Below are 22282 nucleotides of genomic sequence, written 5' to 3'. Positions count from 1 at the left end.
GAATCAGCCCAGATTGTTTGGAAAGGAAACCAAGCAGACCAGAAAGCAGGGTCAAATAGCAAAAAAAAAAAGGAGGTGAAAGCTGAGGCTGCGGGAGACAATGGCTGCTAAAGAGAAGGCAGTATAGGTGTGCGATGTTCAGGAGCGATCTGGAGCGTGGGGTCAAATAGTTTGTTTCCTTACAGACCACACAGACTACAAAGGAGGCCATTTTAACATGACTTGGAACGGTAAAAATGGGATGTTTTGTTTGGTATCGGTTACGCCTTCATGAGGTTCATATAGAGAAGAACAGGAGGTCTCAGCAACCTTTCAGCCTCACCAGTTTAGCAATAAGTCAATAATGAAAAGACAGAAAATGTCAAAACATTCAAGTATTTTTCAAATGTTGAATAATAATCTTATTGAAGAAACTACTTTATGAAGTACTAAATCAAGTCTGCATAACAAATAAAGGCTCTATTATGCAATCTGCTCTTTCTCAGCAATAAAAACAGCAGCAAACATAAAATAATCACATATTATTAACCATCAATTTACATTAGTCATTTTTCATTTCATAATGATATATTTCCAAACCAAATGAAAATAGCTAAAGTAGTACCAATCGAAAATTACAAAATAATTGAAAAAGCTATTCAACAACAGGTTACATAAATCATAATTGAGAATGAATTAATCCCAGACAGCCAACAAGCTAACATTTCTACTTCCATGGGACCAACTGAAATAACAAAGGAAATTACCAACGCATTTATGGATTCACCAAAAGTATTAGCAACAATTAATCACAATATCTTAATGAACAAAGTCTTGGTCTTGAACTGGGAAAATATGTGAAGCAAGGAGAATATACATCTACAGGTTTAAATTATGTGGCGTACCCCAAGGGTCAATACTGGAGCCCAAACTGTTTAACTTATACATAAATGACTATAAATAAATAAATTAAAATATATATATATATATATAAAATAAAATATAAAATATAAAATATAAAATATAAAATATAAAATATAAAATATAAAATATAAAATATAAAATAAATAAATCTGTAAATCTGTTTGGTAATAGCAAGGATACCTTCATGCGCATACAAAAGATGGCGTGGACATTGATAGAGAGAATGAAATTAAAATTCTAGAAGTGATAATAGAAATCTCGGAGTCATTTTTCTAGACACACCAGCCAAAGATAAATCCCGCAAGGAAAGACATACCTCTTGGTACGTTGGTGGGATGGAGCTTGAAGCCAGTGACGGTCTGCCAGTTGGCGATTATGGGTGTCAAGCCCTCAATCCACGATGAAGGTGGATGGACGGACAATACGCATCAGCTTCCTGGGAGAGAAACAGAGATGGTTGATAGCTATTCATTGGACTTGAAGGACTTCAATTTCAAAAAATAACTGGAAAATGTGGAGGATTCAAACAATTTGACAGGTAATATAAATATAAGCCTTGAAAGAGGTTCTACCTTGCTGCTGAAATTACTAATAAAGTGCCTGTCGACATTTGTGAACCCCTTGGTGAATTGAACCCTCCATGGGTGGATTTGTATTATTATGGTAATGGTTTTATTTCATTTGAACATGCATCAGATTACAATTGAATGCATCACATAATCAGTTCACAGCTCCACATGTCCAAAAGGAGTAGGAAGAAGCAAAGCTTATTAAATCCTACCTCTCCATCTGGTACTTTTACAATCAGTAACTGTTACATTTGTTCACTTCCTGCTTTCGTAATATAATTTTTAAATTGTATTTTTTTTTTTAATTTTAATTTTATTAAATTTAATTTTGTTTAATTTAGTTTTATTTAATATAATTTTGTTTAATTTAGTTTTATTGTATTTATTATGTAATGTAGTTCTTCCCTGAGATCATATTTCTCCTCTCTTAAGTATTGGATGACATTTTTAGGTAATTGGTTATTTTTAGCCTTATGCATTATTTTAGCTGTTTGAAGATGAACTATATCAGCAAGTTGAAGTATTTGTTTTTAGAAATAAGGAGTTAGTATGTTCTCTGTAGGCGGCATTATGAATTATCCTTACTGGCCTTTTTTTTGCAGTACATTTAGCGAGTGAAGATTGCTTTTATAGTTATTAGCCCATATTTCCACACAATAAGTAAGATATGGTAGAACCAGAGAGCAATAATTTCTGATTGAGAACAAATTTTGCTTTGTTCAATATTGAAATATTTCTTGCCACCTTATGTTGTATATTTGTAATATTAGGTTTCCAGCTCATATTTTCATCTATTGTGATCCACAGAAATGTATTTTCCTTCACCCTTTCAATGTGTACATTATTATCTTGGAAAAAAGTTGAGTGTTGAGTATATAAAGAGCACAATAATCCAGTTTGGAGGTAAGATTTGTCGTGTATTTTAATGAACTATTTAATTTCTCTTATTTCAAGGTGACAACAAAAACGGTCCTTAATGGCCTCTTAAGATAACAGTAGTGCATGAGTAATGGGGCAATTGGCCCACCCGGACATGCGGCAACATGTTGACCTAAAAGGAAGCTGGAGGAGGGAAAGACGGGGTTCATCTCGCCGTGGGCGGTGTGATTCAAACTCATTTCATGTGGCTCAAAACTGGGAAAACCGTGTAGGCGTGTGGCTTGGGGATTCATGGCAAAACGGAAAGACTCGAACGGGCCACTGTGCTCGGAAGTCGTCTTGGTTGGTTGAAAGTGCTGACGTCTTTTCACATTAAAATGAATACCGTCATGTTCTGGACTCACCTGCAGTCCCTCAGGTTAACCTGTGGCATGTCTGTCACTTTCTATATATTTATATATGCAGAGAGGTCAAAAGGTCAACACTTAGGGGTCATAGGGCACAGACAGATGAGCCGGAGAGGAAGAAATAACTAAATAAGCGTCTATCTATATGCAGCCTCAGGGCTTGACGGGATGCTGGAATTTGGCTGACCATTGTGACCCTTTACTCATCTAGTCTAGTCTAGTCTTTCTTTAGGGTCATGGCGATGCTCAAGGGGATGCTCAAAAGCAAAGTAAAACATAACTTGGAATGTTCAGAAACTGGAATAATAGAACACAAAACCTTTACAATAATACTATTTAGGTTAACTCAAAATTGAGCCGGCCAATCAGCATCCTTAGAGGAAACAGAGGCGGGAGCTCGGTTATAAATGGCAACCTCCAATGATATACAAAAACAACAAACATATGAGGGCATATAAAACTGTAAAAAATTAACAAATTCGGTTGTCATTCACCAGAATAAATTACATGGGGAAAAACTAATGAGTTATAAAGAAAGCAATTTGTATTGTATTGAGTTGTTGACTACTGTAGAGCAGCTAAACACAATAACCGTAAAGATTAAGACCCAAACGGTCTGTGTAATTTATTCCATCCATGACCCGCCTACAGACACGACTACACGACTTTTAGCTACAAAAATAAGAAATGCTAAGGGTTTGTTTTCATAAGCAGGGATCTTTAACTGGAAAATGTTCGCAAAAAAAGCAAAATTTTGGTGTACTTTTTTTTTTTTTTTACATTAACCGCAAAACATGCTAACCAGGGAGGATGCTAACCAAGGTTCCACTGTATTGCAAACCTAAAAATCCATCTTTTTTTTTTTCTACGCAGATTTTGTCTTTTGAGGATACAAAATCAGGTTTCAAAAAAGCCCCAAAACATGCTACTACTACTGCAAGTACTTCAAGAACACTTTAGGTTGAACTTTTTTAAGGCAGTTTAGCTCCAAAAAAATTCAATAAATGCTAAGGGATTTGATCTTTAACTGGAAAATGTACGCTTTTTTTTTTTTTTACCTTAACCGAAAAATATGCTAACCAGGGAGGATGCTAACCAAGGTTCCACTGTATTGCAAACCAAAAATCCATCTTTTTCAGTATTCAAAATTGTGTTACTCAAGGTCGATTGCACTTACACAGATTTTGTCTTTGGGGATACAAAATCAGGTTGTTTGAATAATAATAATAATAATAATAATAATAATAATATGGGTCATCTCTCTGCATTAATATTATCCTTTTTTGTCCTTCAAATTTCAGGCTGCTTCTCCTTTACCTCCCAGTCAGATTAAGGCGTTTTAGTTAGAAAAATAAGGAATGCTAATGGTTTGTTTGCATAAGCAGGGATCTTTAACTGGAAAATGTACGCAAAAAAGGCAAAATTTTGGTGTTCATTTTTTTACATTAACCAAAAAACATGCTAACCAGGGAGGATGCTAACCAAGGTTCCACTGTATTGCGAACCTAAAAATCCGTCTTTTTCAGTAGTCAGACTTATATTACTGAAGGTCAATTGCACTTACGCAGATTTCGTCTTTTGAGGATACAAAATCAGGTTGTTAACTTTCAAAAAAAAAAAAAAACAAACATGCTACTACTACTCCAAATAGTTCAAGAACAATTTCTTGACTTTTTTAAGGTGTTTTAGCTACAAAAAAATTCAAAACAGATTTGATTTTTAACTGGAAAATGTACGCATTTTTTTTTACCTTAACCGAAAAATATGCTAACCAGGGAGGATGCTAACCAAGGTTCCACTGTATTGTGAACCTAAAAATCCATCTTTTTCAGTATTCTAACTTATGTTACTCAAGGTCGATTGCACTTAGATTTTGTCTTCGGGGATACAAAATCAGGTTGTTCGAATAATAATAATAATAATAATAATAATAATAATAATAGTGATGTGAGTCATCTCTGTGCATTAATATTATCCTTTTCTGTCCTTCAAATTTCAGGCTGCTTCTCCTTTACCTCCCAGTCAAATGAATTATTAGCAATCGTGCCACAGAGCAGGATTACTTTCTGGCTAATAATCCTTCCCGTCTCAACTAATCCCAACTGTTTAAACGTCTCCTAATCCCTTTAAAAGACCAGGGAATGGCCGGAATGGCTACACGACGCATATCTGAAGAAAAGTACTTCACTGTACGGTAGATCCCTCAAATCCCTAATGTGATTTCATACCTTACGTTTGGAGATTGACCAATGGCACGGCAGGTTAGAGTGGTGTGATCCAATCGGAAGCGGCGTACGAGTAAAACAAAATTCCTGCGATGGAGAACTAATCAGATTCTTAAGCGCTTAGGAAGGGGAATTAGCTGGAAAGTTGTCTGGTTGTTATGATTTCTTTGTCGAGGGGATGCCGTTATCTCGGAGCTGCATTAGGGAGATTATTCTTTTATTCCGTCTGTAATACTGGGAATACTTTCCTTGCTATTTAAGTCTTTGCTACAGTAAGGCGTGGTGCAATCGGTGGGAAAAGTCTGTCCATTTTTCCATAAATTAATGAAGCCGAGGTAAAATGTTTTACCCTCACAAAACTTCTGACCGACGTTAAAGACACAGACCAGGAAGGTGAACTATTTTCCTAAACCAGGGTTGGGAGTGTCCCTGTGTTTGTCTTGGGAATAACGGGATAACAGTAAGACAGCTTTAAGTGCTTTATGTCAAAGTCTATGGAGGCCAAGGACAGAACCAAACTGGTTACGGTCCGTCAGCTAAAGCCTTGCAATGACTTTAAACGCAACATCCATTCTCCGTGAGGCATTTAAAGAGGAACACACACACACACACACACACACACACACACACACACACACAGAGTGAAGAAATGCCTGACATGCACGTCAATGACAGGTGTTTCCTCAGCGTGAATGTGTTGAGGCTAGAGAGAACAACAAGGACAGGTAACCACACACTTTAGCAGCTGTTTGTCTTATCGCCCAGCATTCCGACGGACGACTTTTTTTTTTTTTTAACTCTCCATTTGGTGTTTTGCCCAATACATTTACCTCCCACTGCAGTTTATAGGACAATACATCATTACTGTACTTGTATGAACACCTCCTCAGGGATGATTGTAAATAAAAAGCATACATTATTACATAATTGTGTCCCACCGCTGCAAAACTGCAAAAAGTATATGCTTGTAAACATAATAAAGTAATAATACTTGGACAGAAATAACAATAAAATTAGCAGCAAGAAGTCATAATGTTTCTAAATGAATACGTTTATATCGGTACAGGATTATGAATAGGAACAGTTGTAAATATGCAATTAGCAATGATGGTAAAATTGGAATGCAGCCTCCTTTGATACTTAAAAAAATAATAATAATAAAATAAAAATGAATTTGTGCAGAATGAGGTGAGTTCATTATTTTGCAGAATGAATTACTGCAGAGTTTCTTACTTTTATTCTTAAACGGATGTTTGTGCCGCATAGAAATGTGCAGCTTTCCAAATTGTATCGTTACCGGTATTATTTACTGTAATTGGATGTTCAAATTATGACTTTTTCTTCATATACTGAAGGTTTAATCTTTTGAAATTACTATTTTATTCTTTTCACGTTACAATTTTTGATAACTTTATTCTGTTTCTTGTAGAATATGGTCAAATTCCACATTTTTTCTTTTCATATTATGACTTTTTCTTCATATTAGTATGGGTTTAATCTTTTGAAATTATTATTTTATTCTTTTCACATGACAATTTTTACAACTTTATTCTGTTTCTTGTAGAATATGGTCAAATTCCACATTTTTTCTTTTCATATTATGACTTTTTCTTCATATACTACAGGTTTAATCTTTTGAAATTACTATTTTATTCTTTTCACGTTACAATTTTTGATAACTTTATTCTGTTTCTTGTAGAATATGGTCAAATTCCAATTTTTTTCTTTTCAAATTATGACTTTTTCTTCATATTAGTATGGGTTTAATCTTTTGAAATTATTATTTTATTCTTTTCACATGACAATTTTTACAACTTTATTCTGTTTCTTGTAGAATATGGTCAAATTCCATTTTTTTCCCCTTCAAATTATGACTTTTTCTTCATATAATACAGGTTTAATCTTTTAAAATTACAATTTTATTCTTTTCACGTTACAATTTTTGATAACTTTATTCTGTTTCTTGTAGAATATGGTCAAATTCCAAATTTTTTCTTTTCAAATTATGACTTTTTCTTCATATTAGTATGGGTTTAATCTTTTGAAATTATTATTTTATTCTTTTCACATTACAATTTTTGATAACTTTATTCTGTTTCTCATAGAATATGGTCAAATTCCAAATTTTCTATTTTCAAATTATGACTTTTTCTTCATATAATACAGGTTTAATCTTTTGAAATTACAATTTTATTCTTTTCAAATTACAATTTTTCATAACTTTATTCTGTTTCTCATAGAATATGTTAAAATTCCAACTTTTTCTTTCCAATTATGACTTTTTCTTCATATTAGTATGGGTTTAATATTTTTAAATTCCTATTTTATTCTTTTCAAATTACAATTTCTGATAACTTTATTCTGTTTCTTGTAGAATATGGTCAAATTCCAATTTTTTCCCTTCAAATTATGACTTTTTCTTCATACACTACAGGATTAATCTTTTGAATTTAGTATTTTATTATTTTCAAATTACAACTTTTGATAACTTTATTCTGTTTCTCGTAGAATATGGTCAAATTCCAACTTTTTCCCTCCAAATTATGACTTTTTCTTCATGTTAGTACAAAAAAATGTCCTTAATATAATTTCCCATAGTATTTTTCATTAATTAATGTGGTAAAATTGTAACTTTATTCTTATAAAATTATGACTTTGGACTTTCTCTCTGTTTAAATTATTCAGGGTGTCACGATACACAATATCGGGTAAGGATGAGCCGGATACTGGTTAAAAATCAGCGCCGGTGTCTGGTATCAAACAGAGAATGTTACTGCTTTCAACGCAACAGGACAGGATCAGGATTCGGTGCCGTTTTTTTATACGTAGAGCAGCTGTAGAGAAAAAGCAGGAACAAGAAAAGGATGAAGAAAGACAAAGAGTGGAGTGATAGACAGAAAGCCAGCAGACTCGTAATGAAAAGCCTGAAGTTGTGATGGGATGGAATGAGATGGAATGAAGGTGTCGGCAGATGTCGGCCATGTGGACACGGTGAAGGTGTTAAGATTCTCATTTTCTTCTTTTTTTTGCCCCTCAGCGTGCTGTTGACAAGTCTTTGGAGATTTACGAGACAACCCCTCACTTCGCACTTCTCCATACAGTATCCTCCTGTTAAATTACGTAACGTTGCCTTGCTTTGATTTCTGCCTTTGACTGACACTTCAAATGTAGCGTCTAAAAGAGCTCATTTTTGTTTATACCGAGTATCCAACTCATCCCTACTGGAGACCCCGGACTTAAGCTAGCAAAGTGGGAGAAGCCCTGGACGTGTGGCACTGCCTCCCGCCTCGCCCAAGGAGGAGCACTCATTGTCGGACACACTTTGTCAGAGTTGCCGTTGGTGTGGTGGACCTCAGAAGCCCGACATGGACGCAGTGTGTCCGAAATGAATGCACCTTTCCCGGCGAGAACGCGCTGCTTCTGGCTCCAGCAACATTTTGCGGATATTTCACGTGAAATACCGTTGACACATGAAAATATTTTTCTCTTGCTGGGAATCTAAAATAAAAAATATAATACCTTCTGCCTGAGCTTGTTTGCTAAACAGAGTAGCAGAGAGCTTATCCGGCTTACAGCAATGTCCATATAAGGACGTCCGCCTCTCTGTGACATCACAAAGGGTCAGTTTTACCACGCCTCTTGAAACCGAGCGTTTTCAGCCATCCCAAACTTCTTTCAGGGCTCACTTCCAAATACTGAAACCTCATTATCTGATACTTTGGCAAGGTTTAACACCAGAATACTACATTATAACTACATTTATAGGTCAGAAACGTGGAAAAAAAGCATCATAGGTCCGCTTTTAAAAAAATGATGGCGACAGTTTGACCATGAAAGATTTCTATCTCCACTATTTCTTCCTATGGGGGGAAAAAATGTTCAGAAATGACAAACTCTCCATCCCACTGGGTGGCTATGGTATTTTTATGCAGCCTCTTTTGGCAGTAGCTACGGGGTATTTTTTTGAGGAATTTTACATGACAAATGTTTTTCCCCGTAAAAGTAAAAAAAAAAAAAAGAAAATCACTCAAAGATGATAAAGACTCAAAGGTGTTGTGGAACGACAAGTATTTAGTTTTTAGGGATAAAGGGAATACCTACTGTGGAGAATGTGAAAATACCACAAAATAAGCAAATATGCTCACATTATTCCAAACAATGTGAAAAAAAACATCTGTTATAAGAACAAAATAAAGGTCAAAGTTGATTTATTGATGAATAAAAATGTCTATGTGATTAAAAGTGTTTTTTTTTAGTGCTGATTTAAAACATTCCACAGAAGGAGCAGGTTTGTTTAGCAGGGGGAGATAGTTCCATAGTTCCATAGTTCCATAGTTTGGGGGCCTGTCACTTTGGTTTTTTTGTCCAGTCCTGGAACAATGTAAAACAGGTTGCAAGACGTCCATGTTTTGTTGGGAGTGTGCAAAATCAGAACAGAAGAGTCAAGCATGACTTGACAGTTCTTTAGGAAGACTTGATGCATCCTGAATCCTTTTAAACAAAAAGCAAGAAAAGATGCTTCAGGGGTTATCATCTATTTTTACGTGTCTTTGTCAGGCGTTCTTAGTTAGACGTGCACATAAAGTATACCGACACATCATAAATACAAGCGGGGAGGATGGGGGGGGGGGGGTTGATTCTTTTTCTTTGCAGCAGTAGAACAGATTGGTCCTCTGGGCCTGATGACGGTTCAGTAACATGGGCCAATGCACCAGAAGAATAAGCTCACAATCAAAACAACTCTATTATTAATATCATAACCTTACATGAACCTCAGTAACACCAAAGTCACCTCATGGGGATGAAAATGATTTTCTTTTAGTTTTTTTATTGAAATGAATTATCATCTTGATAGATTATTATTATTATTATAGGCAACCTCCATCCATCCATTTTCTGTACCGCTTATCCTCATAAGGATCGCGGGTATGCTGGAGCCTATCCCAGCTGTCTTCACCCTGGACTGGTGGCCAGCCAATCACAAGGCACATATAGACAAACAACCATTCACACTCACATTCATACCTATGGACAATTTGGAGTCGCTAATTAACCTAGCATGTTTTTGGAATGTGGGAGGAAACCGGAGTACCCGGAGAAAACCCACACATGAATGGAGAGAACATGCAAACTCGAACTCGGAATCAAACTCGACTCTCCTAGCTGTAAGGCCTGTGCACTAACCATTATATACTGTGCAGCCTTATCCTAATGTCACCATCCAAAATACAAATTTTCACAAAGAATTAAAGAATCAATGAATGATGTTGGGCCGCACTGTGTACAAGTGGTTAGTGCGCAGGCCACTTCGATTCCCACTTCTCGACCGAAGACAGCTGGGATAGGCTCCAGCATGCCCACGCATGCACGGGGAGAACTCCACTCAAAAGCGGCGATTCGAACCCAGATCTTCCCCGATCTCCTGACTGTACGGCCATGGCTGTTGCCGTGAAAGTCATCGGCGTTGCATGCAGTACGCTTTCTCATGCACTCCACATCATTATTAATGTTAGAAAATTAACTTGTCATAAGTTTTCGCAGTAACGCCCCGCCCTTTCTGTGGTTTCTGTAAATAACTGCCTCATTTATTATTATACTGTATTTACGGTATATATATGTATATATATATATAAAGTGAAATAGGGGCGGTGAAGTGGTTAGCGTGCAGACCTCACAGCTAGGAGACCCAAGTCAATTCCACCCTGGGAGAAGATAGTTTAGATAGTCTATTATGCTAATTTTGGGCCCTTTGTATTGATTTGTGGACTCCTATAGAGCAGCTACACACAATAACCCGCACAGAAAGCTTTCTAGATCTTCTCCCCGTGTATGTGTGGGTTTTCTCCGGGTACTCCGGTTTCCTCCCACATTCCAAAAACATGCTAGGTTAATTAGCGACTCCAAATTGTCCATAGGTATGAATGTGAGTGTGAATGGTTGTTTGTCTATATGTGCCCTGTGATTGGCTGGCCACCAGTCCAGGGTGTACCCCACCTGGGATAGGCTCCAGCACCCACCATGAGCCTCGTAAAGATAAGCGGTAGAAAAATGAATGAATAAAGTGAAATATTACCAATTGAACCTATCTTTCCATATATACGCAATAAGTAGTAGTGTGTGTTCAGTAATACTTTGAGTCCATGTTCATTTCATTATCCAGTGTGTGTTTTTTTTTTTTATTATTCCTGACTCAGCAGTTTGTTTGATCCTGGGATCATAGTGTAAGTGCCGAGTCAGATGAAGGCTGCAGCAAAGTTTTTTTAAGCGCGGCATAAATAAACATGAGTTTGAGCCCTTTCCTGTATACGTAGTACATAGAGTGTACTGCAAGGCACTGCATCGCTGCTGCATGCATGACATCAGCTGCATGTTAACACAGGCTTTGACTTTGTGGATTAGTTCGATTCTGTTTACGTTTACCTTGCAAGGTCGCAGCGATTATGAATAAAAATGTACACAGAGAATATTAGCATTTTACATCACCTGCATAGAATAGTACATAAATAAAAATAAATGGATTTCTTTATGTCACAGTGTTGACATCTGTGTTTCTAATCGGGCATCTTTTTGTTTAGTTAGGTGGGTACCGGTTGCAATGACTCACAGTACTTTTTCTTCCGTATGTATTTAGTCACGATTAATTACCATTGAAGACTTTCTGACTGAGGCTGTTAACTCAGTCAAGTGGAGATTATTAGTCAGAGCTTTGCTTGGACTGGATGTTTGGTTTCCCGGCCTTCAAGAACTAGCCAAACATTAAAAAAAATAAAACTAAAACGCACAAAGCGTGTCTAATCTAGTGTTTTATGGTTAATAAAATCGAATGAAAAACTTCATAAACAAGACTTACCCTGTGATGATAACCATAGAACCAGGAACATGACCAAAACTAGCGCATATGCTAAAAAAACAAAAATATGGGAAGTTTAATAGCAACCAAAATGTGTTTAAGCTGAAAATCTTAAACTGTGATGACAATAAAAATATGCATTATAATTATTTGACTTATTTGTAGTCAACACTGGTTGGTTACCGAGACAGATTTATGGAGTAAATATGACCAAAAAGGCCAAAGGAGTGTTAACTGGAGTTAAGTCCCAGCATGCTTTATGATGCATATTTGGCTGGAGGTCAATTGTGGAGCCATCCATCGCTCACTGAGAAGCGACACATTGATTTATGGGGCCCCGCCCACACACACACACACGCACAAAATGTTGAAAGATTTGTGAGAAGATCGAAGAGATTTGAGCGGTCATTTTTATGGCAAGCAATTTGAACGTCTTTAACGTGTTTAGAAAAGGTGGAAAGTTAAACTTGTCAAATGTATTTCTGGTAGCTGATTGTAAATTCCTCCGTTTAATAGGATGACTATTATATGATAATATTGTACAATATGATGTTAGCTCATTATGAGCGAGTTATTTTTTTCCTAAAGTCATCACTTATGACCCAACAATGACTTTTCCAGTTTGTTTCTTTTTTATTTGTCTTGCTAATCTATGAGATTTAAATGCTCCGTTTCAGAGAGTTTTTTCTAACACTGGGTCTTTGTGATGTCACTGTGAGCCTTGTAGCTAGCCCTATTCATTCATTTTCTACCGCTTATCCTCACGAGGGCGTGCTGGAGCCTATCCCAGCTGCCTTTGGGCGAGAGGTTGGGCACACTCTGGACTGGTGGCCAGCCAATCACAGGGAACATATAGACAAACAACCATTCACACTCACATTCATACCTATAGACAATTTGGAGTCGCTAATTAAGCTAGCATGTTTTTGGAATGTGGGAGGAAACCGGAGTACCCGGAGAAAACCCACGCATGCACAGGGGAGAACATGCAAACTCCACACAGAGATGGCCGAGGGTGGAATTGAACCCTGGTCTCCTAGCTGTGAGGCCTAACCACTCGACCGCCGTGCAGCCCCTATTTCACTTTATATATATACACTTTTTAAAACATACCGTTGCAGATTCTTGAAGATTTAGAAAGCTTTCTGTGTGGGTTATTGTGTGTAGCTGCTCTATAGGAGTCCACAAATTCACAAAAATTAGCATAGTAGGTCCCTTTTATTTAATTAAAATTATGAGCAAGTAATTTTTTTATACACACTTTGTTTTTTCCCCCGGTGTTTTGCTGAACGTTTTGGAGAACATCTAAGCTCTGTTATGTTCCACTACTACCACAACTAAGACCACAGTGTGTATGCACGTATCCTACGTAGAGGAGGATTATGGGATTTTGGGAATGGTGGGAGGAATTCACACACTAACCCCGCCCTTCCCTCCTTCCACTTGGCACTCCTCCATCTTGCCTTTGTCCTGGTGATTATTCCTGTCCTTATTCCCATGCTGCATCTTAAGCGACACTTGCAACTTTGTTGTTTATTGGAATAGCAATTCTTCTTCTATTTGGCATTGAATTTTGAGCATGAAATTGTTATATAACAAAATTTATTTTACACTCCTTTGTGTGGGGGGGAGTCGAGGGGGGAGGGTCGTCATTGTACAGTATACTGTAGCGATTGAATGCCATTTATTTATATCATGTGGCGTATCAAATTAAAAGCACAAAATGAATACAGACTCACCATCCGTCAGTACAAGCCTGGAACTACCAAGTGTTATCGCACTAATTAACTTGAGGTTAATTCATAATTAATTATTGTTGCCTTTAATCATTTCCATGTCGCATCAGCATTTAGCACTAAATATGAGATGGAAGAAAAAACGGTAAATATACAGTTTAGTTGTGTATCTGTGCAGAGTGGGATAAATTTACATGGTGCGTTCAAGTACCGTAAATATGAATTGTTTGAGATAACTTGCAACGAGTCTCTTACAGTCGAGTTTTTCAGGGCTGTCATACAATTAAAAAATGTAATCAAATTAAGCACTTATTTACTTAATTAATCAGGATTAATCGTGATTAATCACCATTCGCAACTATGTCTGAAATTCAGCTGGTGATGCTGTGTCTTCGGTTCCACTCGGATAATAGTGATTGACTGTTTGAGGGCTGTGCTGGATCGCTGTTCAGAGGGAGTCTGCAAAATGTTTAAAATTCGATTGTGCCCCTGCCCTTGTGCTTTTGAGCAACTGCTGAAGATGATTCCAGTTGTAGGACCAGTCTCACAGGAGGCCGCTACACCTGGAGGAACAATCAGGTCTCGCTAACAGTTCCTCTGAGCCAACGTTAACTCGAGAGGGAGCCTAACCACCGGAGATGTTGTCCATATGACGCCGTTCACCGGACTAACCATGCTGGCCTTTTTTTGGGGCCTTTATATAGGCCTCCAAAATCGATCAAATTATACAGACATGTGCAATGAACTGTGACAACAGGACAACCCATCATCTCAACTATCTCGTTGTCTTGCTATGTAGAGACAGGAAGCATCAGAACAATCCAACACCAAGAACTCCTTTGTCCAACTCAACCCCGCCTAAGTCTTTCCTGCTTTTGTCCTCCTACATGCAGCAAGCATCAGCACCAATGTTGCGCCTCATCTCGGGGATTCGAACAATGCTCCGTCTCAGGGCCTCGGCCCACACAGCGGAATACTACTGAACGTCTCCTTCTGTCCGTCAACTCCTCCTGAGTCACTCCACCGTCTTTTCTTTGGCTTCCTCCTCATCAGCGGCGTCTCCAGCCTTCTTACCCAAAGTGGTGACCTCACCCACGCCCGCCCACGTTACCGTGACCTCATCATGACAGTCGAGCGATGGTGGCACTTATCGGCACCATTGTGTCCGTGATGAGGACATCTGGAAGATGTCAACCAGCTCGCGGATCAAATCCCAAACAATATCTTGTATTGAGAACTTCATGAGAAACTACGTTTATTTTCCAAACTGGGGGTCAGGGGTCAAAATGTCTTTGTACAAGTAGAAATATTGTAATACTTGAAAACCAGGATCATTTTAGCCAACTAGCAATGCTGATCAGTACAACTGTGCATGTTTTTTTACTGATCACGTTTGTGCGGGCGCTTGTTGCTAGGCAGAAACCATTTCATTCATTTGTTCTTAAAATTGTGACTTACTTCTCATATATTCTCTTAAAAATGATTGCTAAATTCATATTTCATTGTTTGACAAATAAATGTACCTGTAGCTTTCCTATTTGTATTAAATATAAGTATTTATAATGTGTGTAGAAAGTTTGAAATAGCTGAAGTGGCAAATACGGTACACTAGGTAAACGATGCCCTCTGCTGGACATTGTAGGAACGTCATCTCATCACTAAATGAAATTATTGTACAAAGTCACAATGACAAAGATACAATAGAATATAATGTGTTTGTTACAGTTTTTAATTGGGAATTACGGCATGTTAACGACACTGTTTAAAGGTACTGGTGCAGCCATAGCACTATGTTCAGGAAGCACTGGGCCTGTGTCTCCACTCGAGACAAAGAGTGTCCGTCTTCTGCAAACCATAACAACCTGCACACAATAACAGCCACTGCATTTACAGTTTTATTGATTTTCATAATTGATTGACCTAATTATGGTAATGGTTTTAGTTCATTTGAACATGCATCACATTACAATTGAATGCATCACACAATCAGTTCACAGTTCCACATGTCCAAAAGGAGTAGGAAGAAGCAAAGCTTATTAAATCCTACCCCTCCATCTGGTACTTTTACAGTCAGTGACTGTTACATTTGTTCACTTCCTGCTTTCCTAATATAGTTTAAGGTTTGTTTGTTTGTTTTTTTTAATTTATTAACAAAAAAATTTGTTCACTTCCTGCTTTCTTAATATAATTTAAGGTTTTAATTTTTTCAATTTATTTAAAATATATATTTTTTTTAATTTATTTTAAAAAATTTGATCACTTCCTGCTTTCCTAATATAGTTTAAGGTTTTTTTTTTGTTTTTAGTTTATTTTAAAAAATAAAATATAGACTTAAAAAAAATACACATTTAGCTAGTGAAGATTGCTTCTATAGTTATTAGCCCATATTTCCACACAATAAGTAAGATATGGTAGAACCAGAGAGCAATAAAGAGTGTGGAGAGATTTCTGATTGAGAATAAATTTTGCTTTGTTCAATACTGAAATATTTCTGGCCACCTTATGTTGTATATTTGGAATATGAGGTTTCCAGCTCATATTTTCATCTATTGTGATCCCAAAAATGTATTTTCCTTCACCCTTTCAATGTCCACACCGTCTATTTGTATTTGCTGGTGTGTGTCCTTTCTGCTGTGAGCAAACAGCATGATTTTAGTTTTATTTAGGTTCAAAGACAATCTATTATCATCAAACCATCAAATTAGGACTAGAAAGCATTTATTCCTGGTAAATATCAGCCTGGCTGCCATGATTAGGTGTGTGTGTGTGTGTCAATGTACCTGACGGGCGATGCTCTGCTCTTGAGTGCTTTGTAGAGCTCCAGGCCTTGATGAGGAGACACCCGTCTGTCTCTGCCCCCCAGCATTAAAAGCACAGGAGCCTTGATCTACATTACATTGGGAAAAAAAACACTAATTAACTGGGTGCAATGATTTGTAATAAATGTGCTAGTTATTAGCATAAATGTTGACCCAGTTTGGCCAGTGTGTGTCTAACCTGTGCAGCATGTATGATGGGTGACCTCTCCAACATGGCTACCAGTGCCTCAGCAGTGGGTGTCTGCTCGTAGGAGTACTGCAAGCCCACGCTGGTGTAACGCCTGAGGGTGGACATTAAAACGTGTGCGGTATCTGACAGCGGAGTGCGTTACGTTTGTTACGTGTGTTTACTGACCAGTCCACGATATCACTGGTGCCCAGCAAGGTGGCGGAATTGATGACCGGGTTCCTGGCCGCACACGCCCTGTAGAAGTCTGGATACTGAGCCACCAGGTGACACGACAGGAAGCCTCCATGGGAGCCTCCAATGGCGGCCAAGCGCTGTGGGTCGAGGGTGGTGTCTCTGTGCAGCGCGGCAAGCACGGCCCTCTGGGTAAACACCCCAGATATGAATATTATTATATTATTATATCATTTAGTGGACTCCGTGAAAGCATATCCAGCATACCTGTACATCTTTTACATCCTGTCTTCCAATGTGTCCAACGAGGGACAAAATGCTGTCCTGACCAAAGCCTGTGGAACCACGGTAGTTCACTGAAAACAGGAAATAGAAACAATACAGGATGACAAAATAAAAGTGTGTATCGGATAAGAGTAAAGGGTCTCACCCATGAGCACGGCAAAACCAAGAGAGACCAGACCAGCTGTGGTGATGTTCCACTCGGCTGCAAACTGGGAGTGTGGACCACCTGTAGGAACATCAGACTGAGGACTACAAGTGAATCATGATTAGATCATTTAGCAAGGACCTACCGTGGATAAACACGACAAGTGGTGTCTTGTCTCCATGGAGAGGACGTCCGTGTGGTTTAACCAGGACTGCTCCAAACTTCACCCCAGCTATGGTAATGGTAATGGTTTAATTTCATTTGAACATGCATCAGATGACAATTGAATGCATCACATAATCAGTTCACAGTTCCACATGTCCAAAAGGAGTAGGAAGAAGCAAAGCTTATTAAATCCTACCCCTCCATCTGGTACTTTTACAATCAGTAACTGTTACATTTGTTCACTTCCTGCTTTCCTAATATAATTTTTAAATTTTTTTTTACTTTATTTTCATTTTATTCATTTCATTCATTCTATTTTATTTCAATCTATTTTATTCATTTTATTTCATTCTATTTTATTCTATTCATTTTATTTCATTCCATTTTATTTTATTTTATTCATTTTATTCTATTCAATCTTATTTATTCATTTTATTCTATTTCATTTTATTCATTCTATTTTATTCCATTCTATTCTATTCATTCTATTCTATGGCTTTTTAACGTAGTCCTAGCATATAAGTGTTTCAAATGTAGTCCATCCCTGAGATCATAATTCTCCTCAAAAAACCACAAAGAAGAAATCTTTCTTTGTAATGTTGCCGTGTCAAACTCACGATAATTTGAGTTGTCCTCTTCTGGTGGTGGTTCAACTTCGAAACCAGTCCACAGGAAATCAAAGGTGTTGATGGGTTCCTGCAGGGCGTGCCAAGTTACTACAGTGTCACCTGATGAAGGGAGGAACCCGACTAGCTACACACACACACACACACACACACATTGTGTCAATAACAAAAGCCATCATTGTCTAATTGGTGGCGCTGTGTTGTGTGTCCAACCAGAGTGGGTGGTGTGTTGGGACTGGAGCAACAGACGACCATCAGGTCTCCCTGGATGGTCAGAAGCTTCCAGCTACCGTAGACCTTGGATGCATCAGAGAGGCCTAGAATAGATGCGGGACAGGATTTGAATGTTTTGGGGGAACATTTTATTCCTCAAAACAAAAAATAAAAAAGAAAATAACTCATTACCGGAGAGGGAGGTCACTTTCTTTGATGGTCTGTCCACCACAAAGAGGTCCTGACAGAAGGACAGCATGATTGGCCAACCAGATAACTAGTTTATGTTATAGGGTTGCTATTTATGGATCAATGTAAGCTTAATGGGTTCTTATTTGGCAGAGTGTAAGGTTCCCAGATGATTTATCTGCTATACTGTTTCTCTACACTTACTGTGTGTTTGATTGTGAAGAAATTTAGCTCTGAGCTTCAGCTGTGGGTCTGCGCGCTAACCACTCGACCGCCGTGCCGCCCAACATTTTATCATTTTATTTAAAACGAGTGGTTTTAAAATCGAGTGGTTAGCGCGCAGACCTCACAGCTAGGAGACCAGGGTTCAATTCCACCCTCTGTGTGGAATTTGCATGTTCTCCGCGTGCATGCATGGGTTTTCTCCGGGTACTCCGGTTTCCTCCCACATTCCAAAAACATGCTAGGTTAATTGGCGACTCCAAATTGTCCATAGGTATGAATGTGAGTGTGAATGGTTGTTTGTCTATATGTGCCCTGTGATTGGCTGGCCACCAGTCCAGGGTCCAGAAAATGAATGAATGAATTTCATATATATATATATATATATATATATATAGTATAATATTAATTTTAACCGTTTATTTTTACCTTTCGATTCTGACAGGCGCTGCTGAAGACGACTCTCTGGCAATCAGCGGACCAACAGCAGGGCGGCAGAGCTTCATAAATACCTGCAAAGCCATCTGAAACACACAAAACAAACAATACTATCAATATAAACAATGACAGGCTGTATCATGATGAAATATCATAGCATTTGCATTGATCTTCTTGAACAAAGTGCTTGATTTCCAACGCAAATGAAGTGCAAACGCGCCAGATTGTAAACATCCCATACCAGTTAGTGGCCTACTAACAACGTCCACCAGTGTGGATGTCTTCTTGCTGGTCAAATCCATCTGTAGAACATCAATAGTCACTAGTGGAACACATACGGATACAAAGTACACATATACTGTATAGTATTGTGGTACCTGCTGCAGACTGAGGCACTGATGGTGTGGCCCAAAAACTTGACCCTGCAAGTAGATCAACGTGGACCCGTCTGGACTCAGCCTGGGACAGGACACCGACACGTCATCCCCAGTCAAACGCTCTGTTTTGGACAGTGTGGAGTGGATTGAAGAAGGTGCATATAAGGTGTTTTATTTTGAAAGGGTGAGCAATGTGGCTCACCGCAGCGACCGTCCATGCTGAGCTGGAATAACGCTGACCTGGAAGAGTTCACAAAGAGAAAAAAAAAACACTTTGTTGTGTTGCCTCATGACAACAATTAAACAATCAGGTGTCTCTCTAACCTGCGATTGGAGCAGAACTTGAGTCCCAGTCTGAAGGGTTCATGGTACCAACCTACAAAGAACACACTCTGACTTCCTGGAGCCCAGCAAGCCTGGAGGTGGTGGTGGTGAAGATAACACATATTCAATATAACATACCATACCATATAATGTACAGGACTGAATCAGACCTGCCCTGGTGAGACGTCAGCGGGGACGCCCTTCAACACGTCCACTGCACCACTGTGCAGATTAAGGACACAAATGACCGGAGTGCTCTTGTTGGTCAGAGACTCGCCCCAATCGTCACAGTAAACACTCCTGTCCTGTGAACACGCGACATGTCCACACATGGCCATGTTTACATACTTAATGTGTGTGTGTGTGTGTGTGTGTGTGTGTGTGTCGAGATCTACCATCCCCCAGGCAGATTCCTCATCATCATTTGTTGCCTGCTTCAGTTTCTCAGCGATGTAGAGGAGCTGGCTCTCACACTGAGACCACGACAAAACTCCAAATTGACCTAAAATAATGACAAAATACAGTGTCGCCATGGATACTAGCCTTTTCTGCGCATGAATAAAAACATTTACATTCGTATCAAAGTACAAATAAAAGGTTTGATAAGGTCATTTTCACATTTTAGTCAATTTTGTGAGTCATGTGTTATGTTTTGTACAGGTAGAAATTGTGTTTTAGCTATAATTATATAACTAGCTCTAAGCTAACTGCAAGACAATCAATATCAGGTGTGGAAAATGCACAAAAAATAAAAGTAATTAAGGAATTACGATTTCATTTTCAATTCTATTTATTACATTGATAGATGAAAAGCCCAAAGACATAAAAACAATGTGAAATGTTATATGAATGCCTTTGTTTATACAATTAAATGGTGGAAATTAGCTATCAGATTGAAAGCAGTTCCCTTTTACGACACTAGATGGGCACCTGAAGGCACCAAGGAAGCCGTTAATTCATGCTAGTGTTAGCATGCTATTGCAGTGTATTTAGTGTACTGCTTATAATAATAATAATAATAATACATTTTATTTGTATAGCGCTTTTCAAAATACTCAAAGACACTTTACAGAAAAAATGAGTTGAATACAAGCAAGTAAAACAGAGTAAAAGAACATTCATTCGTTATATAGCTGAGATGTTGTGTTGCTAACTGCTAGCTTTCCAGTTCGTCACGGCCACTACCGGTTAATGCCCATTTTGAGAAAATCACCACTTCCGGTTTAGCTAGCTAACTAACTAGCTCGCTGGACAACTAGATGAATGGATATGTGGATAAAATAATTGACTGTTAAATGTGTCGTACAAGTGTCTCACCATCATCATACACGCCGCCATGTTTGTTGAGGGCGGTCAAATTGAGGCACTTCCTGAGTCCATGATGGTCCCAAATCTACAAGATGGCGCCAACCATAGTAAAATAAATTAGAATAGGAATGAGATGGTTGGATGTATGGATTAAATGTTAGAAAAGACCGGTGGTCACCTCCATTAGCTGTTGACCACCAATGTCTCTGACCACGGCCCTCACACCACCAATAGGGGATAGTCCACTCAGTAGTCTAAACATGAACTAAATGATTATTTTGGAAACTATTTATACGATACTGTATTCGGCTAATTGAAATGAACAAAAAAGGACCAGAAAATGAATCATTTTAACTGTACATGCTCTTAAATGTAGCAAGTGCATGTAGTTTTACCATGCATGTCCGTGTATGTGTGTGTACCGACTCTGCAGACAGTGGTCCACATGGTCCAGGTGGGAGGACAGTCTTGATTTTGTTCTGGTCTACAGAGTCCAAAACGAGAGTCCATTGTTGCGAGTAACAGAGCCTGGATCCCCTCACAGCATCAGCCTGACTCCATCCTGACAACATTCACCCAGTTTGTGTTCGTGTTCTATTTCAAGACTTAAACGGGAAGTACAAACGTGGAGTTGTACCTGCAGTCACTGTAATCACGTTGATGTCTGCTTGTTGTTTTTTCTTTACGTCAGCAGAAAAAGCTGCAGGAAGAGAGCTGACTTCTCTGTGCAGCCTCGACACGTGTCTGGAATCCATCTGCAAACACTAACATTAGTAATTATAATGACCTTATCGTTAAAGTCATTCAAAACAACACTAGATATCTATTCATAGCATCCAGCTGCTATCTATTACGACCAACGACTGCATTAAGATGAATCATTTTGACTTTCAAGGTGCTTAAGCTTGTTACCTGATCAATATTCGACTCACGTGTTCTTTAAAACGTTTGCAGAGCCTCCATGTTCACTTGGCGAGTGGACCGTACCACTCTTGCTACTTTCAGAGGGGTGTAGCAGCTGCGAATCGCTCACAAGATGGTCGCCAAACATAGCAAACATGTTTGTTGTATATTGTCTTACTTTACTTAAATTATATTAACTCGTCATTTATGCTTACGGTGTCAATACTGGCGACATTAAACCTGTTTTAGATGGCCGAAAAATCTTTAGACCCCCCAAAATAATATTAATTTGGTGGGGGTTTTCTCTATATGGTTTTGTTTAATATTCATACGAATTC

The 22282-nt window shown here is 38.3% G+C and overlaps 2 protein-coding genes across 7 annotated transcripts in view; one reads left to right on the top strand and one right to left on the bottom strand.

Annotated features, from left to right (window-relative positions):
- Positions 1 to 14894, top strand: part of LOC144901923 (uncharacterized) — a 49972-nt gene extending 35078 nt beyond the window's left edge. The window contains exon 4 of the mRNA XM_078797702.1: positions 14463 to 14894. Within this exon, the coding sequence (XP_078653828.1) occupies positions 14463 to 14740 (278 nt within the window). The 3' untranslated portion in view covers positions 14741 to 14894. The remainder of the gene's footprint in view (positions 1 to 14462) is intronic.
- Positions 1074 to 22088, bottom strand: apeh (acylaminoacyl-peptide hydrolase). Of its 6 annotated transcripts, XM_058085225.2 has the most exons (22): positions 21954 to 22088; positions 21679 to 21796; positions 21468 to 21603; positions 21220 to 21295; positions 21051 to 21126; positions 20129 to 20235; positions 19904 to 20038; positions 19734 to 19825; positions 19612 to 19649; positions 19410 to 19531; positions 19274 to 19334; positions 19024 to 19118; positions 18376 to 18424; positions 18184 to 18287; positions 17962 to 18097; positions 17325 to 17411; positions 17180 to 17260; positions 17017 to 17105; positions 16744 to 16937; positions 16567 to 16669; positions 16350 to 16456; positions 15278 to 15431 (listed from the first exon to the last, which is right to left on the bottom strand). In XM_058085225.2, exons 2-22 carry the CDS (start codon positions 21794 to 21796, stop codon positions 15332 to 15334), a joined length of 2106 nt encoding a protein of 701 aa, XP_057941208.2. In that variant the 5' UTR covers positions 21954 to 22088; the 3' UTR covers positions 15278 to 15331. The 6 variants fall into 6 exon arrangements, with proteins under 6 accessions (XP_078653827.1, XP_057941208.2, XP_078653823.1 ...); XM_078797701.1 differs by lacking the exon at positions 15278 to 15431 and adding an exon at positions 1074 to 1339 and having other exon boundaries at positions 19904 to 20235; XM_078797697.1 differs by having other exon boundaries at positions 19904 to 20235.
- Positions 22089 to 22282: the final 194 nt, after the last annotated feature.

This window comes from Doryrhamphus excisus, linkage group LG17, assembly GCF_037039965.1.
Source record: "Doryrhamphus excisus strain RoL-2023G ecotype Guam linkage group LG17, RoL_Dexc_Guam_v1.1, whole genome shotgun sequence".
Lineage (NCBI taxonomy): Eukaryota > Metazoa > Chordata > Actinopteri > Syngnathiformes > Syngnathidae > Doryrhamphus > Doryrhamphus excisus.
The sequence above is the reverse complement of the archived record's forward strand: the minus strand, read 5'-3'. Positions and strand labels throughout refer to the sequence as shown.